This window comes from Somniosus microcephalus, chromosome 1 (assembly GCF_052327205.1).
Source record: "Somniosus microcephalus isolate GS21.2 chromosome 1, FLI_Smic_1.0, whole genome shotgun sequence".
Lineage (NCBI taxonomy): Eukaryota > Metazoa > Chordata > Chondrichthyes > Squaliformes > Somniosidae > Somniosus > Somniosus microcephalus.
In genome coordinates, this window is record NC_140987.1 from 245,188,931 (window position 1) to 245,209,860 (window position 20,930).

General features: G+C 45.5%; 1 protein-coding gene across 1 annotated transcript in view; it reads left to right on the plus strand.

Annotated features, from left to right (window-relative positions):
* The window catches only part of LOC147124688 (stabilizer of axonemal microtubules 1-like), a 146,587-nt gene that overhangs the window by 110,934 nt on the left and 14,723 nt on the right, over positions 1 to 20,930 (plus strand). Inside the window, exon 2 of the mRNA XM_085991586.1 lies at positions 18,666 to 18,845. Within this exon, the coding sequence (XP_085847712.1) occupies positions 18,666 to 18,845 (180 nt within the window). The remainder of the gene's footprint in view (positions 1 to 18,665; positions 18,846 to 20,930) is intronic.

The following is a 20,930-nucleotide window of genomic DNA, read 5'->3' on the forward strand; positions in this document are numbered from 1 at the left end:
TTCTGTCTGGCCAGCGAAATGCCAATCAACATCTTGCCTAAGATAAATCCGCAAGCTCTGAAAAACCTGCTTGACTGTATGATATATGCATCAGGTATTATGCTAATCTTATATCCTCATAAAACCCTTTGGCATTCGTTTTCAAGCATGTCCAGAATATTTAGACCTGATTCAGGATTAAACTAGTCAACGTGGCACATTTAACATTTATTTTTTTCTGCAAGAGGTTTCTGAGCCAGGAGGACGAACCCTCCTCGGTGAGCATTTTGGCCCAGATTTACAAACTGCTGGCTTGTCAAAACAAACATTTCTTGTCAGGAGTTTTAAACAGATTCATGATGAATGTAGCCTTTCTTGCAACTGTGAAAGCAACAATTACCCTCATAAAATACACCAGCTATTACGCTACTTGGTGTATTTTTTAGGCCACCAAATAGTGGGAAGGAGATAGAGGAGCAGATTTTCAGGGAAATTACTGAGAGTTGCATGAACTATAGAGTAGTGATAATAGAAGACTTTAACTACCCCAATATTGAATGGGACAGTGACTGTGTTCAGGGCAGAAAGGGGGAGGAATTTCTGAAGTGTGTTCAGGAGTACATTCTTGAGCAGTATGATTCCTGCCCAACGAGAAAGGAAGCATTGCTGGATCTAGTCTTTGGAGAATGTTACAGTGGGGGAGCATCTCTGGAATAGTGATCACAGTATCATAAGATTTAGATTAGTTATGGAGAAAGACAAGGAGCAATCTAGAATAAAAATACTTAACTGGTGGAGGGCTAATTTCAGCAAATTGAGGAGGGATCTGGCCCAGGTAAATTGAAGTTAAAGACTGGCAGGCAGAAATGTAATAGAGCAATGGATGGCCTTTAAAGAGGAGATGGTTCGGGTAGAGTCTAGGTACATTCCCACAAGGGGGAGAGGGAGGGCAACCAAAGCAAGAGCTCCCTAGATAATGAAGGAGTTAGAGAGTAGGGTGAAGCAGAAAAAGGGGGCGTATGACAGATATCAGCTTGATAGTACAAGGGAGAATCAGGCTGAATATAAAAGGTACAGAGGAGAAGTGATAAAAAGAAATAAGATGGGGAAAAAAGGCTGAGGTACTAAATGAGTACTTTGCATCGGTGTTTACCAAGGAAGAGGACTTTGCAAAAGTTACGGTAAACGAGGAGGTTGTCGAGATACTGGATGAGATAAAAATAGATAAAGAAAAGGTACTAGAAAGGCTAGCAGTACTTAAAGTGGATAAGTCGCCCGGTCCAGGTGGGATGCATCCTAGGCTGCTGAGGGAAGTAACAGTAGAAATTGCGGAGGCGCTGGACACAATCTTCCAATCCTCCTTAGGTACAGGGTGATGCCAGAGGACTGGAAGATTACAAATGTTACACTCTTGTTCAAAAAAGGGGAGCAGGATAAACCTGGCAATTACAGGCCAGTTAGTTTAATGTCGGTGGTGGGGAAGCTTTTAGAAACAATAATCCGGGAGAAAATTAACAGCCGCTTGGACAAGCATGGATTAATAAAGGAGAGCCAGCACGGATTTGTTAAAGGCAAATCATGTTTGACTAATTTTTTGGTGAGATAACAGAGAGGGTGGATGAGGGCAGTGCAGTTGATGATGTGTATATGGAATTTCAAAAGGTGTTTGACAAAGCACCACTTATTAGGCTTGTTAGTAAAATTCAAGCCCATGGGATAAAAAAGGTAATAGCAGCATAGAGACAAAATTAGATAGAAAACAGAGCTGTGGTGAATGGCTGTTTTTCGGACAGGAGGGACGTATACAGCGGCGTTCCCCAAGGTTCAGTACTAAGGCCACTGCTGTTTTTTGATATACATTAATGACTTGGACTTGGGGGTACAGGGCACAATTTCAAAATTTGCAGATAACACAAAGCTTGGAAGTGTTGTAAACAGTGAAGAAGAGGGTAATAGACTTCAAGAGGACACAGACAGACTGGTGGAATGGGTGGACATATGGCAGAAGAAATTCAACGTAGAAAGGTGTGAGGTAATACATTTTGGTAGTAAGAATGAGGAGAGACAATACAAGCTAAATGGTACAATTTTAAAGGGGGTGCAAGAACAGTGAGACCTGGGGGTGCCAGATGGAGCGGAAAGGCCCATCGGGTTTGTTTCACGCATGCTCACAGCTGTGGAAAAGAACTATTCACAGCTTGATAAAGAGGGGTTAGCCATTATATTTGGAGTAAAGAAATTCCATAAGTACATATATGGGAGGAAGTTTGTAATCAGTACTGACCACAAGCCTCTTATTAGCTTACTGAATGAGATGAAAGCGGTGCCTCAAATGGCATCACAGAGAATAATGAGATGGGCAGTAATACTAAGAGCCTATGAATATGTGATCACGTACAGAGCCGGCAAGGAAAACAGGAACGCTGATGCTCTCAGCCACCCGCCCCTCTCAAAATCTCCTCGCAGTACTTCCCCTGAGGAGCACGTCCTGATGCTGGATCAGGAGATCAGTCCCCTGATGACTTCAGTGCAAATCCAGGGCTGGATCCGTGAGTATGTGTTGAAAGGCTGGCCAGATCACCGTGAGGGACCGGAGTTCGCGCCATACAGACAGAGACAGCACGAGCTCAGTGTCCAAGATGGATGTGTGCTATGGGGAGCACGCATCATAGTCCCAGAGCGGGGACGCTCTACTTTGATGGAACAGTTGCATCAATTGCACCCAGGAATGACTAAAATGAAAGGACTGGCTAGGAGCTACCTGTGGTGGCCTAACTTGGATGCTGAAATTGAGTCAAAGGTAAAGTCATGCACTATATGTCGGGAACAGAGGAAAGCAGCTGCCGGGGCACCACTCCATCCCTGGGAGTGGCCCAGCAAACCCTGGAGGAGAATTCACATAGACTATGCGGGACCTTTTATGGGCAAAATGTTTTTGGTGCCGGTAGACACTCAAAGTGGATCGACGTTTATCCAGTGAGCTCTGCAACGACTGATGCCACACTGGATTGTCTCAGGAACAGCTTCAGCATGCATGGTATTCCAGAAATGATTGTATCCGACAATGCACAGTGTTTTGTTAGTGAAGGGAGCAAAGAATTCATGGTAAGGAATGGAATCACACATGTCACCTCGGCTCCAAATCACCCAGCCTCAAATGGGTTAGCCGAGCAAGCCGTGCAGACTTTTAAGGAGCTCATGAGGAAGAGCTCAGGTGACACCCTGGAGACCAAGCTCAATAGAGCCTTGTTTAGTTGTCGTATAACACCCCAAGCTACCACGGGGCTTTCTCCGGCTGAGTTGATGGGGAGAAAGTTGCGGTGCACGTTAGACCTGATACACCCAGATCTCAAAAGCAAGATTGAGACAAAACAAACAAACCAAAAAGCGTACCATGACAAACATACCAAAGCTCGCCATTTCACCATAGGGGACTCTGTGTACACCCGGAACTTCGGCTATGGACCTAAATGGATACCAGGACTAATCCAGGACATTACAGGACCTGTGTCGTACTCCGTGTTACTAGGGGATGGTCGAGGGGTTCATCGGCATGTGGATCAACTTTTCAGCCGGTAGCAGGGGGAACTGCCTCAGATGGAACAAAGGGCAGTAGAGGAGGCTGTTCCAGGACCTAGCACGGCTGATAAGGTGCCAGTGGACACTGGTACTGCCAGGCCACAGCGGGACAGAGTAAAACCAACATCAGAGACTACCCCAATCTCAAGTGCGAGTGAATCTGAGAATCCACCACAAGTGGAATTAAGACGTTCACAAAGGATTCGCAAGCAACCAGAAAGACTTATACAAACCTGTTAAATTAGTCAGGGGTTAACCATGGTTAGAGCATACTGGTTAATTAAAACGTAGTACCTAGTAAGGGTTATTGTTTAAGAATTGCATACGGCAATCTTAAGGGGGGAGGAGTGTAGTAACCTGGGAGGTTATGAGTAACCTGATCCACCAGGTGGTGCTGTGGCAATTGGTCTTCTGAGTTAAGTCTGATCTGTACTGGTTGTACGCTTTGTTTTTGCTGCCTCATGGCAGAAGCTTTTATGTGCAAGTGTTGATTAAACCATGTTACGGAGTTAACCTGTGTCCGTCTCCATCTATGGCCACCTCAAGATACCACAGTTAACAAAGCAGATAATAAAGCATATGGGATCCTGGGCTTTATAAATAGAGGCATATAATACAAAAGCCAGGAAGTTATGCAAAACCTATATAAAACACTAGTTTGGCCCCAGCTGGAGTACTGTGTCCAATTCTGGGCCCAACACTTTAGGAAGGATGTGAAGGTTTTGGAGAGAGTACAGAAGAGATTTACTAGCATGGTTCCAAGGATGGGGGAATTACTGGAGAAGCTGGGGTTGTTCTCCTTGGAGCAGAGAAGGCTAAGAGGAGATTTGATAAAGGTGTTCAAAATCATGAAGGAATTAGGTAGAGTAAATGAAGAGAAACTGTTTCCAATGGCTGAAGAGTTGATAACCAGAGAACACAGATTTAAGGTGATTGGCAAAATAACTGGAGGCGACATGAGGAAACACTTTTTTACGCAATGAGTGGTTAGGATTTGGAATGCACTGCCTGATAGGGGGGTGGAAACAGATTCAATAGTAGCCGTTGAAAGGTAATTGGATAAATATTTGAAGAAAAACATTGCAGGGATATGGGGAAAGAGCGGGGGAGTGGGACTAACTGGATTGCTCTTCGAAAGAGCCGGTGCAGATTCAATGGGCCGAATGGCCTCCTTCTGTGCTGTACTATATGATTCTTCTATGTTTTGGGCACATTTTAAGCCTATAGGTTTCATAGCAATCTTGCTAAAATCTGTCAGAGCCACTTATCTAGTGGCAGATGTCTGTATCTAATCACTTAGTTCTGTTTCACCCAAACTTAAACAGAATTTTCATACTGTATCTGGATTCTACACAATTTTCAGAATAACATTATTCATATAATAGGAAATACTTGCAGGTCCAAGAAATCAGTCTTATTGTATAAGATTGTTCTATGAACGTGCAATGATACCGACATCACCATCCTGTTGTGAAACATTCATTCCAGCTCATCATTAGTTTCCCACTATTCTGAGACCGACCGCACCTTGCAGCGTTGGCTATTAGATGAGTACATACTAGCTTCAAAGATAACCAAGTAAAAACATGTACCTAGTTTTTTTGAAAGGTGGGAGGAGGTTTGCACGGTTGGATATACAGTAAAACTGGTGATATCACTATTATTTTTACATTCTCTTGTCAATTAAAACTGCAATGTGCAACCAGGAGTGTAACTGAACACATTTCTGGCATTCTGAAGATGAAGCACGTTATCCCGATTGATTAGATGACACTTTATCATACAATCTGTTCTTGCACGACTATTCTAGAAAGGAAATAACAACAGAAAATGCTGGAAAAACTCAGCAGGCCAGGCAACATCCATGGAGAGAAAATAGAGTCAACGTTTCGGGTCAAACCCTTTGTCAATATTATTCTAGAAAGGAATTTGGTTATCTCCCAACTGCTGCTAGAAATGTCACGAGCATTTGTTTTAATTTAAACAGGTTAATGCCTCCAGTGAAATAGAGCAATATCCAATAAACCTGTTGAGCCTTTTCTAAAATAACCAATAAGGAGACTCTGGGTGACAGTGTCACCCTAACCCTAACCCTTTTTAAAGGGGCATAACAAATAAATAACTTCACCATAAAAACAAAGTAAACTTAAATAATTATTATTTCCAGTGTCCAGCACACTCTCCAATCCCTGTGGTACCCACTGGTTGCGGAAAGCCTCAAATGTACCGGCTGACACCGGCTGCCATGAACATAACCATGGAGAAAGGCAGGCAGCCGGAGCGAACACCCCCATCAGCCATGTCCAACCTGTACCTGTGGATGGCCACCTTGGCCAGGGAGGAGGTCCGCCCGCACCCCCCACAATCCCCGGCTATAGGTGGCCGAAGATCAGGAGCATGAGACTGAAGTAGAGCCAGATAAAATCCTATGGTACCTGGTATTTCTAGGCTGTCTCCCATCCAAGCCCAACTCTGCTGAGCTTATGTGACCAAACTGGACCGGGCACTATCAGAGCACACTGCAAGTCATACTGGACCGGGCGCTATCGGAGCACACTGCAAGTCATACTGGACCGGGCGCTATCGGAGCACACTGCAAGCCGTACTGGCCCGGGCGCTATCGGAGCACACTGCAAGCCGTACTGGCCCGGGCGCTACCAGAACACACTGCAAGTCATACTGGACCGGGCACAATCAGAGCAAACTGCAAGTCATACTGGACCGGGCACTATCAGAGCATACTGCAAATCAAACTGGACCGGGCACTATCAGAACACACTGCAAGTCATACTGGACTGGGCACAATCAGAGCACACTGCAAGTCGTACTGGACCAGGCACTATCCGAGCTCACTGCAAGTCGTACTGGACCGGGTGCTATCTGAGCACACTGCAAATCATACTGGACCGGGCACTATCGGAGCACACTGCAAGTCGTACTGGACTGGGCGCTATCTGAGCACACTGCAAGTCATACTGGACCGGGCGCTATCCAAGCACACTGCAAGTCGTACTGGACCGGGCGCTATCGGAGCACACTGCAAGCCGTACTGGCCCGGGCGCTATCAGAGCACACTGCAAGTCATACTGGACCGGGCGCTATCGGAGCACACTGCAGGTCGTACTGGACCGGGTGCTATCAGAGCACACTGCAAGCCGTACTGGACCGGGCGCTATCCAAGCACACTGCAAGTCGTACTGGACCAGGCGCTATCCGAGCACATTGCAAGTCGTACTGGACCGGGCACTATCTGAGCACATTGCAAGCCGTACTGGACCGTGCGCTATCGGAGCTCACTGCAAGTCGTACTGGACCGGGCGCTATCAGAACACACTGCAAGTCGTACTGGCCCGGGCGCTATCAGAACACACTGCAAGTTACATAAGAACATAAGAACATAAGAAATAGGAGCAGGAGTAGGCCAATCGGCCCCTCGAGCCTGCTCCGCCATTCAATAAGATCATGGCTGATCTGATCCTAACCGCCAATCCACTATCACAGAACCATCTCCTGAATCTAACAGAATTAGACACACGAAATAGGAGCAGGATCAGGCTACATGGCCCCTGGGCCCGCTCCGCTACCCACAGGGCCATGACCGATCCGAACCTAGACTCATGTCCAAATTCCTGCCCGCTCCCCGTAACACTTAATTCCCTTTACTTCTAGGAAACTGTCTATTTCTGTTTTAAATTTATGAAATGATGTAGCTTCTACAGCTTTTTGGGGCAGCATATTCCATGGACCTACCACCCTCTGAGTGAAGTAGTTCCTCCTCATCTCAGTTTTGAAAGAGCAAACCCTTATTCTAAGACTATGCCCCCTAGTTCTAGTTTCACCCATCATCGGGAACATCCTCCCCGCATCCACCCGATCCAACCCCTTCACAATCTTATATGTTTCAATAAGATCGCCTCTCATTCTTCTGAACTCCAATGAGTAGAGTCCCAATCTACTCAACCTCTCCTCATATATCCATTCCCTCATCCCCGGGATTAACCGAGTGAACCTTCTTTGTACTGACTCGAGAGCAAGTATGTCCTTTCTTAAGTATGGACACCAAAACTGTATGCAGTATTCCAGGTGCGGTCTCACCAATACCTTGTACAACTGAAGCAAAACCTCCCTATTTTTATATTCTATCCCCCTAGCAATGAAAGCCAACATTCCATTGGCCTTCTTAATCACTTGCTGCACCTGCATACTAACCTTTTGAGTTTCGTGCACCAGGACCCCCAGATCCCTTTGTACTTCAGTACTTTCCAGTTTCTTGCCATTAAGATAATAACTTGCTCTACGATTTTTCCTGCCAAAGTGCATAACCTCACACTTTCCAGTATTGTATTCCATCTGCCAAATCTCTGCCCACTTACTTAGCCTGTCTATGTCCCCTTGCAGGTTTTTTATGTCCTCCTCACTCACTACTTTCCCTCCCATCTTAGTATCATCTGCAAGTTGTACTGGACCGGGAGCTATCCAAGCACACTGCAAGTCGTACTGGACCGGGCGCTATCGGAGCACACTGCAAGTCGTACTGGACCGGGCGCTATCAGAGCACACTGCAAGTCGTACTGGACCGGGCGCTATCAGAGCACACTGCAAGTCGTACTGGACCGGGCACTATCAGAGCACACTGCAAATCGTACTGGACCGGGCGCTATCAGAGCACACTGCAAGTTGTACTGGACCGGGCACTATCAGAGCACACTGCAAGTCGTACTGGACCAGGCGCCATCCGAGCTCACTGCAAGTCATACTGGACCGGGCGCTATCGGAGCACACTGCAAGTCGAACTGGACCGGGCACTATCAGAGCACACTGCAAGTCGAACTGGACCGGGCGCTATCGGAGCACATTGCAAGTCGTACTGGACCGGGCACTATCAGAGCACACTGCAAGTCGTACTGGACCGGGTGCTATCGGAGCACATTGCAAGTCGTACTGGTCCGGGCGCTATCAGAGCACACTGCAAGTTGTACTGGACCGGGCACTATCCGAGCTCACTGCACATCGTACTGGACCGGGCACTATCGGAGCACACTGCAAGTCGTACTGGACAAGGCACTATCCGAGCACACTGCAAGTCGTACTGGACCGGGCGCAATCCGAGCACACGGCAAGTCATACTGGACTGGGCGCTATCAGAGGACACTGCAAGTCGTACTGGACCGGGCGCTATCGGAGCACACTGCAAGTCGTACTGGACTAGGCGCTATTGGAGCACACTGCAAGTCGTACTGGACTAGGCGCTATCAGAGCTCACTGCAAGTCAAACTCCACCGGATGCCAATGGAGCACACTGCAAGTCGACAGCATCCTATGACAATAGCACCAACACTAATTGGTAGAATTTTTTCTCTCTCTCGCTGTTACTCTTTTCCTGATTCCCTGTGTGTGATGTACAAGATGTTCTCCCACTCACTGACCAACTGCACAAATAGCAACTAAGCAAAATTTAAAGATAAATCATAGCTGTGTAAGATTTAATGGAGATCCCATTTCCCTGAGGCCAAGGCTACCTCGAACCACCTGTGTTCTTCCAGGTGGATAAACCCAGCTCTGATGTAATGTCACAAAGGGTTGTCATCACATCGAGTGGAGATAATCATTTCAACTAGTCCTTAATTAACCTAGTGCTGGGTCTTATCTCAGCTACAGTAACAATTGGAGAACTACAACTAGACCCAACACTTATGGGTTAGGTCAAAGGAAATTCAGCCATGAGTCACGCTATCGTTGGAATATGTGCCTCTGTGGATGTTGGAAGAGGAGAGGATGAAGATTGGTTCTGATGTACACACAAAAAATGGTGTGAGGTACTGGAGGGAACTGTGTGGAAACATAACCCAGTGAAAATCAGCACCTTTAGGAAAACAGCAGAGAAACATGGAAAATAAAAAATCAAGTTCACTTACTGCCAAAGCCCAAGGCTTGGGACTGGCTCTTTTTTAATGCCATTGCTGTGCCAGTATTTGTAATGGTGAGTAATGGTATTGAAAAGGACTCGGCCACAATACATGGCCTTAATGTAGACAAAAATAAGGTAATTCACACTGGAATACAACACATATTAAAAATGTAGAGATGTTGCTTAACAAAAGTGTAGAAGGAAATGTATTCAGATGCAACTGTTAAACATTCACTGCAGTTATCTAATTAGTATGAAGCAAGAAAAATAAAGTTAATCAAATACTGATCATGATCTCTGGGGTATTTAACTAAGTCCAAATAAGTTATCATAAGCTCGTACAGATCATTGCTGAGGCCACATTTAGAGCAGCATAGGTTCAAAAGGATATTGATGCTTTGGGGATGGTTTGGAGAAGAACGATTCTAGGACTTGGGGTATAAATTATTTTTTTAAGGCTCTCTGAACTGAACTGAACTTGTTTTCATTAGGAAAGAAGATACAGATAATATATATAGATGCAAATAGATGACTTAGTTATGCTTATGATTACTGACTTAGAGGACAGTGATAAATAATTGACAAAATAATGCCCCTATGGAGTAGTGGATATTAATGTTTGGCAAGCTGAATGCCCCGGAATTTCAGTATCAGGGCTGCAGTAATTGCTGATGCCTCCTGGTATTGCTACTGTTTATTGGGGCTCCAGTATTGCTAAGCAGACATTGGGGCTGGTAGACCACACGCCATTTCATAAATCCGTAGGGAACTATGCTCTGTATGAAGGATTACCATATAGAAACTTGCTTACGTTAAATAACGCTACAAATCACTCATACTGGTGAGGGAACACCTTGGGTACATCTGTACTTTAACTAGGCCAGATTCTAGTACACTGATACCAAACTGTTGTGTGGAATAGGCTCTCGCCTAAAGCAGTTCATGTTTTGTTGATGCCTGAACAGCCAAGGCAGCTGAAGGCATAGCCACCAATGGTGGAGAGAAGGAAATCAGGGATGTGCAAGAGACCAGAATTGGAGGAGCGCAGAGATCTCGGATGCATGTAGGGCTGGAGGAGGTTAGAGAGAGATAGGGAGGGGCGAGGCCATGGAGGGAGTTGAACACAAGGATGAGAATTTTAAAATTGAGGCGTTGCTGGATCGGAAGCCAATGTAGGTTAGCGAACACAGGGGTGATGGGTGAACGGGACTTGGTGCGAGTTAGGACACGGGCAGTAGGTTCCTCACGCAGGTGTCAGAGTGAGGTCGTGAGGTACTGTATCAAACTCATCTGTCATGGGGAAATAAGTGACTGTTTCCAGTACCAAATGGTGTAACTGCAGTTTATTAAAGTTAGTGACTTGCCCAAGTGCAAATGATAACTGAAATACAGGAAACTCTCGATTTACCAGCACCCAAACAACCGGAAATCTCGGTTAACCAGCAAAATTCAGGAGTAGGTTCAGTTAAGTTTTTCTTCATATTAGTGGCCGTTTCTTGATTCTTGGCTGTGTAATCGGAGGTTCCTGCACTTGTTGCTAAGCAACAAGGACGCTTGGTCTGTGGTCGGGCTTCTTGCAGCTGTTGCTAAGCAACAGGGAAGCTTGGATTTGTTGCTGTGTACGAGCTCGCGTACCTTTTACTATAACTCTCTGGAATCCGGACTTTTTGATAAACCGGCACCACACCGGTCCCGTCTGTGCCGGATAAAAAAGAGTTTCCTGTAGACACACATTTCCTTCATCATTTCTATATAAGCACCGTCTTACGTTTATACGTTTTATGGTCACCTTCAGCAGATTTTCCAATATATCATCTATTTCCCTTTAAGGCCTGTCAGGTTGTGAGTAAAATCCATATTATAAAAATTTTATTTTGGCTTAAAGAACAAGTATTTACATGAACTCAAGTATGTGTTGCTATTTTGAATTGTTTGTGAAAGATCATAGGGGTCTGCATGAGTTGCAACAAGCCAGAAGCTGTGATTGGCTATTTGGCTGCATTCTCTGGTGTTGGTCTGTAATTTGTTTTATTTTTTTTTAATTAGAGCATTTTAACAGTTTTCAATTTGTTTCTGGGACATCATCTTGTATCCCTCATTACATCCACTCACACATTAATGTTTGGGAAAATCAGGGCCTCATTTCTGTTGGAATTAAAAACATTATTTCTGTTCAATTGCTTTGTTGCCATGGATATAGCTCTGAACAACAGAACAGGCTTGTGTAAAATTTCAATTGCCACATCCACCTGCGGAAAACCAAAAACATGTTGCCAGTATTTGAATTTAAATAACTAAATAATGTTGACACAAGCCTTTAAACAGAGCACATTATTCACCCAAACTGGCTTTGTCACGTGGACTGTTTGTTTGGAACACAAAACGAGGACAGTTCCAAAATTAATTGACATTTAGGACAATCCAGGAACTCCAGAATTACAGCATTCTGTATATACTTCATATACATGTCAAAGTTAGTATGCCATGCATCCATCATACATGTCAAAGTTGGCATGGCTTGTTTCCGTCATACATGTGAGTGCAGTTTTGTTTTGCTGCTTAATAGGGAGAGCATTGGGAACACTGGAGAATGAAATGATTTTTCCATTTTATCCGATAGTGTTTCTAAGAATTCCCAGTCCTAGGTGAGGTAATGAAAAGTTTGGCAGAAAAGACAAAGTTTTAAATTAACAGTGAGTAAATTAGTTTTAATAATGCATGAACTGAATGATATATGTGATCCCATTATATGAAGATCTTCATCCATTCAGACTTCTAGTCATACTTTTCTTTCAATATTTTGTTTTTTGGAGGCCAGTATTGAACATTAAACTCTTACTTGGACTAGAGTTTAAATTCACATCTTGGCCAAGAGTCACACTGTGGCATTCATTCCCCAGGAGAAACATGGTTGTGTGTGGCAAGGAGGACAAACTGGTGGGGAGATGTTTTGCTGTTCGACTTGGAGACTGCCCACTGTGACATTGCAGGAGGGGAGGAATCCACTTGAATGGGAGAAGATAAAAAGCAATTGCAAATTATAGCTTGTTTTGCAGTCTTTCCCCAAAAAGATTTAATAGTAAAAACCTCCATTGCAGAAGCTTGTGTATGTGTGTATTTGACCATTTGACTCTTTGCCAGGCAAAATAGTTTGAATCCCAGTTTGGGGTGAGGGGTTCTAACTAGAACGCTAGAGTGTTGGTTATTCAACTAGGAAATGGGAGTTTGAAATCTATTCTAGGGGTTGGAGCAATAATATATAAATGCCGGTGCTGAACTGTTAGCTTCTAGAAACTTGAATCCCAATTGGGAACAGGAACATTAAGTTGTAGTACTGCATCATTGCGCTTTAAACTAAGAGAACTATACTGAAATCCCTGCTCCCAAAGCAATAGGCGCTCAACTGGGAGATCTCCATTTGATAGCTGTTTTTGATTGATATTGAAATTGGATTGTTCTGATAGGGTCGATTTACAATCATTTGCAAGAAAGTTGTTTCTTTAACTGCATCTTCTGGCAAGTTGACCAGGGATTGGCACTAATTTGTACTTGTAGAAAATGTAGGAAGAACATCTAGTACTCCAAACTGAAGGAAGATTATTCTAGTTACAGAAGGCAAAAGTAAGGGAGAAGTAAATTTCCTTAAATATAGAATATATTGAAGGCCGAAGTTGTGTTCCTCTGAATAATATCAAAGTTTGTCTTGCCAACAGATGGCTCATTTGAATATTTCAGAAGAACCAAGAAATTAGATGCTACTATTTTTAAAAAAAAAGCAATTTATCTTATAGAAGAATTAGCTTCATGCCAAAGCAAAATACTGTGGATGCTGGAAATCTGAAATAAAAACATAAAATGCTGGAAATTCTCAGCAGGTCAGGCAGCATCTGTGGAGAGAGAATCCGAGTTAATGGGATAGATTTTGCCGAACCTGTCGGGAAGAAGGCGGGACTTCCCCTTTCGGGTTTTTGACCCGCCTACTTCGACGTCCGGCCAATCCGCGCGATTTTCCCTTGATTGACCTTGTTAAGCCCGCCCAGCGGGCTCAGCAGGCCAATTAAGGGCCACCCGGCAACAGGTGACGTCACAGACTGCAATTTCATCTGTCAAGAGTTCTTTGACAGATGAAATATCAGTGTTTTACAGCTGTTTGAAGCTGTGAAACACTGAGGCCTAGAAATTGAGTGGGCTTAGCGCCCATTTTGCGGCGCTAGAGGGCATTGCGCTGGACTTACAGCCGGTTTTGAAATTGACTAGGGCCCAACATCGGCGTTACACCGGTAACGCTGCGCCGGCACCGATGACGTCATCGGTGTGCGCAGCGTCCCGGTTGCCGTGGTGACGGGCCCCAGCGCCGAAATTCAGTTGCGGCCACCTCGCCCGTGGCAGCCGCAACTAAGACTCTGGCAACAGAGTCTTGCACGACTTTGCGCCGGCGCATAAAGGTGGAGCGGCGGCCGGCCGCTTTCCCGCCGGCCGCCTGCCCGCACCTCCCTCCCCGGACTCCCCCACCCCCCCCCCCGCGGAACAGATGCTTCTCGGCTGCGAGCCCGGCACTTCCCCGAGGTGCCGGGCTCATTTTTGTGGCGATTTAACCGGCCAGCGGGCGGGTGCAGGCAGCTCCTCCTTAACTGAAGGAGGAGGCCTGCACTTCCCGAGCCTGCCGCACCGCATCGGGCGCCGGAATAGCGCCGCAATGCGGCGCGTAGCGCCAGTTTTCAGGCGCAAACAGCCTTCAGTAGCGCCGGCAGCCGTTTGGGCGCGGCGCTACTGAATTTTTGGCACGCGCAGCGCGACTTAGCACCGGCGCTAAATTTCCGGCGTTAAGCCCCGGCGCAGCGCAAACTCAATTTCTAGGCCTGACACTCTGAGTTCTAAGCTGAGTCATTCTGCACAGACTCAGTTAGAACTCTCAGCAGCATTCAAAGCTGAAGGCTGTCACTTTTGACAGATCGCAGCCGTTCAGCTTTCAGTTCCGGTTGAGTGATGCGCTCCCGACGGCTACAGGAAGAAAGGCTGTTAAGGTAAGTACAGGTAAGTAAAAGTTCTTTACACACTTTAGACACACCAAACACACTTACCTTTGCACTCATGTACCCATCACTCACCTGAGCGCCGACATCGTGACCCCTCCAACTCCTTCAACCCGACGGCCCGCCTGCTCTACCTGGCGTGGTTTGGAGCCGTCGGGAAACCCACACGAAACCCCTCAAAATAGGGATTAGGCTAAAAACTGCCTGTTAACTACCTGTTAACAGGCAGTTAATTGGCACTAATCCCTTCCCGCCTGGTTTCGGCGGGTCCCAGTGCGGGGCGGGTACCCGCCACCCCTGAAACTTACGTGGGGCGGGGTTTTGGGCGGGATGGTGTCGGGACCCCCAAATTCAGGATTTCTCCCCCCCCCCCCCCCCCCCCACATGCCTGAAACCCCGCCTGACGGCTCCCCAAAAATCTAGCCCAATGTTTCAGGTCATTGACCTTTCATCAGAACTCCAGAACATTAGCTTCATGTTTTGGCGAAATATTTCCCATGTCAGCACGTTACTGTATCATATAATTTACGTATGCCTTTTTCATGATGAAAATGATGCATGACTTTTTCAATTGTTTTTTCCTCCCAAAAAATTAATAGGTTACTAAATGCTACCATAAGCAATAAACTTGTATCTTAGATACTAAGATGTACATTATGGGAGAGACTTGTATGCAAGTATTGGGGCTTACTGTCCAAGTAAGTTGGTCAAAGTAGTTACAGTAACTAGGTTTCTCCTCTGGTGATAATGGCCTCAGTTCAATCTTGGTCATATCGAACTATATATGGAATACATTCAGTGCACAGACCAAAGTAGGTGTCCATTCCAGCAATTAAGTATTGGTTTGACTTAAACAATGTACTGTTGTTTCCGCCTCCCCCCTTCATATTGTTGGAGGCCAAGTCCTTTTGAGGGGACAATACTGTTGGAAATGTTTTCATTCGACAGTGTAGTATTTGGGATTGATTTGTTTTGTCTGATCATTGCACTAATTAACATAATTTGTTCAAGAGGCTGGTAAACAATTTAAAGATTGATTTACTGGGCAGAGGTAGTGAATCCATTGGGAAATTTGGTAGTAGGCCCATTGTCAACTGGAAAAATATACTCTGAATTTTGTTTAGAAACATTTCAACTTCGCATATCTCAAGATGGAGTGATTTGGAGACAGAAATTATTTATAGGGACTTCAATTAGCTGGATTTTATAGTCGTGATCAAGGGCTGATTAAAATGTTGAATAAAATAGTTGTTTTCTGTGATTTCTATTATACATCAGTTCTACTCTAACCTACATTCTTTGTTGTTCGTTCAATAACAGAGAACCCGTAAAATACATCTCTGCAACAACCCCCTCATATTACAACATGTATTTTGTAAATCCTTGATTAAAATGTTATAACACTGTGGGCTAGATTTTCAGTATAGACAGTTTTGGGGCGCTAACCTTAGCGCCCGCCCCAAAGTAGCGCCCCGTTGCCAGAAATTCAGTGGCTTCGCCCTAAGAGGTTGGTGGAGCGCTAAAAGAGGCGTTCCACTACTATCTTTAGGCGCTAAGCCGGTGGTGCAGAGCGCAACGCACGGCAGACACTCTGGTGCCACTGAACTCTTAAAGGGGAAGGGTGCATGTGTTCTTTTCAAAAGCAGAGTGTGGGGGGGGGGAAACGACGACGACGACGACGACGACGACGACGACGAGGAGGAGGAGGAGGAGGAGGAGGATGATGATGATGATGATACACCGTTCATAACAACACACTGGATCCTTCCACACAACACATGCAGACTGCCGTTTATAGTGCATGAGGAGTGCCCTTTAATTTGCGCTCCCCAGGGTCTGTTGCGTTCCATTTTACAAACGCTCTGGACGCCAGCTGCACAATGGGGCGGTCCGACTGAAGTTTGGATTCGGGGCGGCCAAAGGGCGTTGCACGAGGATGTGATGTCATTTTCTGCGCGCGCATCCGGGCGGCCGCTAAACTTTGCGCCGGCGCTAACGGGCAACTTAATTTGGGGCGGGGCGCAAACTGCGCTGCGCCCGGGCGCTACACGCATAGCGCCCGAAAATCACTTCTCTTAAGGCGCTAACTGCTGGCGCAAGCAACTGAAAATCTAGCCCTGTTTCTCTTGTATTATTTTCCCACACATTTGTTCTAATCTCTGTCTTACAACGCCCAATGAAGATGATCACTGAATACTAAAATGTTAGTATTATATTGAGTGCCTGGACTGCTCATGATTGCAGAATATTATCAGATCGTACGCCTGACTGAACACCTGACTGGCCCATGTCTACACTTGTAGCTGCGTCGCTCTTGAGTTGCAATCTAGCTCAGGGTTTAAGATGACGAGAGGAATTTATGGGCAGTATCAGAACCTCGTGATTGGATTACAGATTTAAATTCCCTCTCCACTGCTACTTATGTTATGTTATGTGCTGCACACTGGGCAATGTTAAATAAATAAATTCAAAAAGCCATTACTGTTTTGGTTGAGGTGAAGGATGCTCATAATCTAAGCAGAGTAAGATCCCACCATTGCATGATTTGAAAAACAATATTAGATTGTTTTTTGCTGCATGTTTGAGTGGACATATACATAATATCTAAGATTATAACCCTATTACTAAAATGATGTATATTGTAGCTGGTGTTTAGTTTGAGTCATCAATCAGCCATCACCTGTTTCATCTGATGTTTCATTTTAATTGCCTGTCATAAATTACTTGCTAAATACCTGGAATTAAAAGTAAACTATGTGTTCATAAAGGAGAAGCCAGTTTTGGCCAAGTGTTTAAAAATACCTGTACACTTAGCAATGTCCCTCAATCATCGCTGGTTAGAAGCAGCCTCCCCCTGCCCCCCCCCTGTGGTGACAAGTACCATTCCAGTGATGATATGAAAGGGAGACTGTGACTTTAAGGAACAATCCACATTTATGATGCCTCTGCAGCAGAATTTCATGGTGCCACCGAGTTTAAAAGCATAAAAGATGGAAACAAGGGATGCCTGAGACAGAGTATGTGCGCACATCTTCCTTGAAAACATTTAGGATTAAGTAGGTTATACATTTCCTTTAATCTCTTTTTATATATTTTTGATGTGGTATAAGTGGATGTACGCATACCAGGGACACAAGTAACAGTCATTGAAACTCTAAAGGTTAGTTGTTCAGACTGGGCTTTATTTAGTGGATCATTTTTGCATGTATTGGATTATCAGATAGTTTACTCAGAATAAAACAAAGACTCCTTTTTATGAATCATTTTGAAATATCTTGTCATGAGTCCCAAAAAATAATCAGCATCAGTGTCACAGGTTAGGAGAGCCACAATCAATCAACTTATATTAGCGGAGGTATTTCTAAACCAAATATGCTTTTACCACCACATTAAGTAATACACTGATACAATGGTTGATCTTAAAGAGTGACATCATAATATGAGAAACGAGCTTCAACCTTTGCAATGTTGTCTGGTTGAGTAAGATCATGAATTAACTGAATCCCTCCCCCAGAATTGGGCACTATTTCCTAGACGAGGGTGAGCAGGCACACTGACCCTACCAGTGTACGTGTGCTGGTCTGTTCACTTGTAGGAAGTACGTGACCTGAGTGACTCACCTGCTGATTTTATTTCCTTTTGATCCCGAACAAAGGCTTCTGAATTTCATTTGGTGCTTCACTCAGGCCAAATAATCTTGCACTGGCACCACTGGACGAGTAAATTTTGGCACCCAGTGACAGAGGTAGCTACAGTAGACAGGCGGTGATATTTCTGTGTAGATTTCTCACTGTAACTCAATGCCACCCGTGAATACCTTTCTGTGAAAATAAATGTATGTTTTTTTATATTAACATTACCAGACCACTATATTTATTTTAGGGAGGTCTGCAGCTTTTATACCTTGTCCATCACTTCATCTTGGGGTAGACTCCATTATAGATTGTGATTTATGGAAAGTAGCCTCACGCTTTCTCATGTATCTGCTTCTGGTGAGCAGGCATTTTCAGTGGTCTGTGTTCTCTAGGAACAACAATGGTGAGTTATTTGCTGAGCTTTGAAGGGCAATAGTGAGACAAACGCCTTGGGTTTAATGGTGAAAGGGCACCAATGTTATTTTTGGGAGTGCTTTTGACTTGAATTTGAATAATGTCTTTTCCTAACAGGCGCCATCGCTGTCCACATCTTCCCACTGCAGTCTATGAGAAGATTAATAAACCGTGCTTAATTACTGAGTATGTGGAAAAATATACTCCATATGGAAATGTCCAGCCCAGAGAATCCTACAGACCGAGGGAGGACTACCAGCGGCACCAAGGCAAGATGCAAAACATGACTACATTCAGGTACTTTTTGCTTAATCTTATCCTTATTCTGCTCAGATGAAAAAAGTTCTCTCAGATTTAATGTAATAAGTATTCACGGCAATAGACAGAGCGTGGGAGGGATTAAATACATTTGCATGTTTGAATCATTTTGTTGGTGATCAGATCAATCTGTAGATTAGTGAGATGTGAAAATAATGGGAATTCAAGCATTGATAATTTGTTTTTGACAATGATGTGTAATTGTAAATTGGAAGTTTGAAGTATTATTGATCAACAATTATTACTAATCTGTCGCAAGTTCCTCATGAATAATGAAGGTGCTTCACTGGTGCTCTTCACATCATCATTTTATTTCAATCTCCTTTCTACTGTTTAAATTAAAACAGGGCAAAATCTGAATGCCTATCAATTCGTCCAATAAAAGCGACGAGTTAGGAACGTAACTAAAGGTTTTTATTGACTAAATAACAGAGCCCACCCTCGTGGGTGATCGGGTCCAACAAGGAGGAATACCAGCCAGTCGACTACCTTTATACCTGGGCAGGTAGGTGGAGCCATGGGCGGAGTCGGAGGTGGTCAGCCCAGGTATAACAGCGCGACAAGAGGCGACCTCGTATCGTGATACAACAGTGATAACGGTGATAACAATACAACAGTGATAACTATAGTGTAACGATAAAAGTGGTTTACCACATTCACCCCTTGTTTAGATTTGAGTCCGGCGGGGTGAAGTGTACTACCAGTTCTGGTATGTCAGTCTGTCCGGAGGCCTCGTAAGCCTCTCCGATCGTCGCAGCGGCGGTGCTGCATTATCCGGTGTTAGTGCTGGTGTCTGCGTGGTCGGCGAAGGCTCGTGGGGTTCCGGCATGCCGTCTACCTGGGCTGGAATTGGGGGGGTGGTGGGGGGGGGTAAAGGTGGTGTCTCCGGAGTGCCCGAGGGTGCGAGGTCTCGTAAGGAGACAGTGTCCTCCCGCCCGTCTGGGTAAGCCACGTAGGCGTACTGGGGGTTGGCGTGCAGGAGGTTCACCCTTTCGACCAGGGGGTCTGTTTTATGGGCCCTCACGTGCTTTCGCAGCAAGACGGGCCCCGGAGAGGTCAGCCAGGTTGGTAGAGTGGTTCCCGTAGTCGACTTCCTGGGGAAAACAAACATTCGTTCATGGGGGGTGGCGTTAACGGCAGTGCAAAGTAGTGACCGGATGGAGTGCAGCGCTGTCGGGAGGACTTCCTGCCAGCGGGAGGTTGGGAGGCCCTTAGACTTTAAGGCTAAGAGGACGGCCTTCCATACCGTCGCGTTCTCTCTTTCCACCTGGCCGTTCCCTTGGGGGTTGTAGCTGGTGGTCCTACTTGCTGCAATACCTCTCGCTAGTAGGAACTGACGGAGTTCCTCGCTCATGAAAGAGGAGCCCCGGTCACTATGTATATAGTTTGGGAACCCGAACAAGGCGAAGAGGTCGTTCAGGCATTTAATGACCGTGGTACTGGTCATGTCTGGGCAGGGGAAGGCAAAGGGGAAACGGGAGTACTCATCAACAATGTTGAGGAAGTACACATTACGGTCAGAGGACGGGAGGGGCCCCTTAAAGTCGATGCTCAGGCGCTCGAAGGGGCGGGTGGCCTTGATCAGGCTTGCTCTGTCCGGCCTAAAGAAGTGCGGTTTGCACTCGGCGCAGGTCTGGCAGTTCCTGGTTATGGTCCTGACCTCCTCGATGGAGTAGGGCAGGTTGCGGGCCTTAATGAAGTGGTAAAGTCTGGTGACCCCGGGGTGGCAGAGGTCGTTGTGGAGGGTCTGAAGTCTATCACTTTGCGCGCTGGCGCATGTAATTCGTGACAGAGCATCGGGGGGTTCGTTCAGCTTACCTGGCCGGTACAAGATATCATAATCGTAGGTGGAGAGCTCGATTCTCCACCTCAAGATCTTGTCATTCTTGATTTTGCCCCTCAGCTTGTTATTAAACATAAAAGCGACCGAACGTTGGTCGGTAAGGAGGGTAAATCGTTTGCCTGCCAGGTAGTGCCTCCAGCGTCGTACCGCCTCCACAATCGCCTGGGCCTCCTTCTCGACCGACGAGTGTCGGATCTCAGGGCCCTGTAGGGTCCTTGAGA